At 42.0% G+C, this 3,896-nt stretch overlaps 1 protein-coding gene across 1 annotated transcript in view; it reads right to left on the bottom strand.

The window, feature by feature from the left end:
• Suz12 (SUZ12 polycomb repressive complex 2 subunit) overlaps nucleotides 1-3,896 on the bottom strand; it is a 52,930-nt gene that overhangs the window by 47,555 nt on the left and 1,479 nt on the right. Inside the window, exons 4-6 of the mRNA XM_013016287.1 lie at nucleotides 3,834-3,891; nucleotides 1,245-1,291; nucleotides 1,091-1,155 (exon numbers count right to left, since the gene is read on the bottom strand). Coding sequence (XP_012871741.1) covers nucleotides 1,091-1,155; nucleotides 1,245-1,291; nucleotides 3,834-3,891 — 170 coding nt within the window. The remainder of the gene's footprint in view (nucleotides 1-1,090; nucleotides 1,156-1,244; nucleotides 1,292-3,833; nucleotides 3,892-3,896) is intronic.

A 3,896-nucleotide genomic window follows, 5' to 3' on the forward strand; every position in this document is an offset into this window, starting at 1 on the left:
TTTTTCTTTTTGCTTATGTGGTGCTGAGGAATTGAACCCAGGGCCTCAGGCATGCAAGGCAAGCACTCTACCACTGAGCCACCTTCCCAGCCCCCGTGAGACTCTTATTTCCAATAAATCAGTAGAAAACTGGAAGTGGCACTGTGGCTCAAACAGTAGAGCACTCACCTTGAGCTGAAGAGTGCAAGGACAGAGCCCAAGCCCAGACTTCAAGCACCATGACCAACCAAATAAATAAACAAACAAACCAGAATTCATAAAATGATATTAAAATTTAAGCCGGGCTTAAATTTTACACCTGTAATCCAGCTACTCAGGAGGCTGAGATCTGAGGATCGCAGTTCAAAGCCTGCCTGGAGAGAAAAGTCCCTGTGAGACTCATCTCCAATAAACTTGTCAAAAAAGCAAGAAGTGGTATTGTAGCTCAAGTGCTAGGGCACTAGGCACTAGCCTTGAGCACAAAGAGGCTCAGGGACACATCCAGGTCCTGACTTCAAGCCCCAGGACTGGCAAAACAAAAAAACACAAAACGACCAATCTACTAGGCACTGGTGGCTTATAACTGTAATCCTAGCTACACAGGAGGCTGAGATCTGAGGATTGAGACTCTTAGTTATCTCCAACTAACCACCTAAAAACTGGAAGTGGAACTGTTGCTCAAAGTGGCAGAGCACTAGCCTCGAACAAAAAAGCCCAGGGTCAATGCCCAGGCCTCACAATATATGTATATATACATAATATGTATGTATGTATGTGTGTGTATGTATATCAAATTCAATTAGTCCTCTTTCACTTGTTTTCATATGTACTTTAATTAGTAGTACTTTAATACAATTTTTTTTCTTTGCCAATCCTGAGGCTTGAAGTCAGGGTCTGGGCACTGTCTCTGTACTTCTTTTGCTCAAGGCTAGCACTCTACCGCTTGAGCCACAGCACCACTTCTGGCTTTTTCTGTTTATGTGGTACTGGGGAATTGAACCCAGTTAATGCATGCTAAGCAAGCACTCTACCACTAAGCCACATTCCCAGGCCCAAAGACAAAATTTTTAAGTAGTTTGATATATCTAAAATAAGATTCATAGAAATATACCTTTTGATATTCGTTCTGGAGTTTCGATGAGACATGTAAGTAAGAGTTCTGTGCAAAAAGATTGGCTGTAAAAAAAGGTGGAAAAAAATTAAAACTAAATATATATTAAGTTATAAAACTGAAATAATATTGATGAATTCCACTGATTACTTACTGCTATGAGATTTCGAGTTCGAAGAAATCTATAGATCTGTGTTGGTTCTAGATAGAAGAAAACAAAATATATGTATCATCCAAATGTACAAACATGTCAGGAAACTATCAACCTAATCCATGACCACCCAAACTATAACCAATGTAAATTGTGTATTACAGAAATAGGATACTAAATATTTTTATCAAGAAAATCATTACAGACAGTAGGATCAAAATACATTCAATCTATGACATACATTCATAAAAGTTCATCTGCATTAAAGCTTCAACAATCTTATCATGAAACCTTTCCAAGGTAGCCACTGTTACAGTACAAGACTAAAAGGCAATAGTTATATTAACTTCCTTGAGCTATTTATCATCCATCTTCCAGAAAAATAACTGAAACGAAGTAGTCGTCAACAAAGTAACTTATTGAGGCCAAACAAAATGAATTTTCTTTTTAACTGATCATTTCAAAATCTTGTATAGCTAGCCAGCGTGGGTGGTTCAGGTCTGTAATCCTAGCTACTCAGGAGGCTGAGATCTGAGGATCACAGTTGAAAGCCAGCCCAGGTAGGAAAGTCCTGAGACTCTTATCTCCAATTAACCACCACAAAACTGGAAGTGGTGCTGTGGGTTAGGCGGTACAGGGCTCACTTTGAGCTGAAGAGCGCCGGCATGGCCTATGCCCAGAGTTCAAGCCCCACGACTAAGGAAAAAAGAAATCCGGAAGTAGGGCTGTGGTTCCAGGGGAAAAGCCTTTAGCAAAAAATCTCAGAAAACAGCATCTAGGCCTTGAGTTCACGCCCTGGAGGACAGGCACATGCGCACTCACATGGACACACATGGACACGTACACAGGCACACGCAGGAAAAGTAAAACCATTCCCTGACATTATAATATAGATTTGAGTAAAGCTAATACTATAAAATTCATTCAATGAGCATTTTTAATTCTGGTATCGTTTTATGTATCTTGCTCAATGTAAATACTGCCTCCAATATATTCTCTGTACAATCACAGATTCCAAAAAGTCTTCTTAATGCCTAAATCAGCGAAGTAATTTCTTGTAAGGGACTTACGTATGTCAAAGTTAAAAAATATATCCACATACCATCATGCCTGGGATGTTAATGAGCTACTATCATCACATTTTACATATAGCTATGTCAAAATAAACTAAAAGTGAATTAGCTATATACTTAATAACTATATTAAAGCATTCCAACTTGCCAGCAACTAAAATCAGTATCAGAGAATAATCACATTGCTTCCTGATCAGATCTAGCTCTTAGTGACAACGGACTTCTCCCAGATGGACTCATTAGAAAGCAAATAGTTAAAACCTTCTAGATGGACTTATGCTCTCATAACATTTGAAAAGTTTTAAATTTCGACTTAATCTTCAGTTAGTTTGGCTTTAAGTTCAAATTCAACTAAAAGATGAGATGTTTTAGCAGAGGTACAAACAAGTATGTTCATTTTTTATTCCAGTTCTCTATACTTCCAATTAAAGCTTTCCCAGATTTTACCAAGTGTTAATAAGCAAAAGAAAAATGTGAATCTTCCGAAACAGGTTCAATATTAATTTCAATAAAAATTGAAATTCCTTCATTAAATTCTAATCAGAATTTCCTGAAGCACTAACAAGAAGGGTTTTAAACAATTTAGTTTGTCTTTTGCCCACAGCTGATACCATGCCCTTAACATATGCCACAGTAATATTGTAAATAAAGACATTCAGCAGTACAGCTGAGTTTTATTCAAGTTTCTTTAAGACCCTCAGCTATAAGCGCTCCTTACACACACTTACACACTTACACACACACACACACACACAAAGAATCAGGGTAGAACTTTCAGTAAAGAATAGTTATGATTATAGTCAGGAAATTGTTTATGAATTCTATTGTTTGTTTCCAGGCACCTGGCTCCCTTTTACAAACAAGTCAGTTTCGCCCTATGAGGAGCCTGCAAAAAGCAGAGAATCTGGTTGAGTGTAAGAGTAGAGCCCGGGACCCACCCTCGGCCTCAGTCTATGTGGCCCTAAAATGGGCGGACAGATTTGAAAGGTTTAAAAGCAGCCAGAGGTGCCATGTTAAGGTGCAGCACGAGTTAGCGAGCACCCAAGCTACACGACTTGAGGATGATCACTCGCTCCGCTTTTCCACCCTAAAACCCCCCCCCGAAAAAAAATCTGCAGCCAGAAACCCCGGCACTCCTCCAATCCGGAAGGCACGAAAGAAAACAAGAACTCCTCTAGCACCGGACTGTACTTCGTTTCCACCGTCACCTCCTCGGCTCTAAAATCTCGATCGAACGTGGGGCCCCGAAGCCGAGCCTCTCGAGAGGTGCGACCCGAGCCGGGGGGAGGGGGGGCGGGAGGTGTCCCCCGGGCAGGCACGGATCTACCCGGCTTCCCCTTCTACCTCGCCCTAAGGCCCTAACCGGCGGGTCCCGGGAGTCGCGTCCTCCCTCCGCCCCCAAAGCAAGTGAACTCCCAAGAGCCGGGGTGGAGGGTGAGGGGGGGGAACCGGCGGACCGTCCCGTCCCCGATCGCCCTGGGGTGGGCAGTCCAGCCCTCCCAGCCTCGCGCACACTCACTCTCAAAGGCCTGGAGGAAAAGCTCGTGGTCAGCCTGGACGTGCTCCATTTTCGGCTTCTTCA

The sequence above is a fragment of the Dipodomys ordii genome, unplaced genomic scaffold (assembly GCF_000151885.1).
Source record: "Dipodomys ordii isolate 6190 unplaced genomic scaffold, Dord_2.0 Scaffold31, whole genome shotgun sequence".
Lineage (NCBI taxonomy): Eukaryota > Metazoa > Chordata > Mammalia > Rodentia > Heteromyidae > Dipodomys > Dipodomys ordii.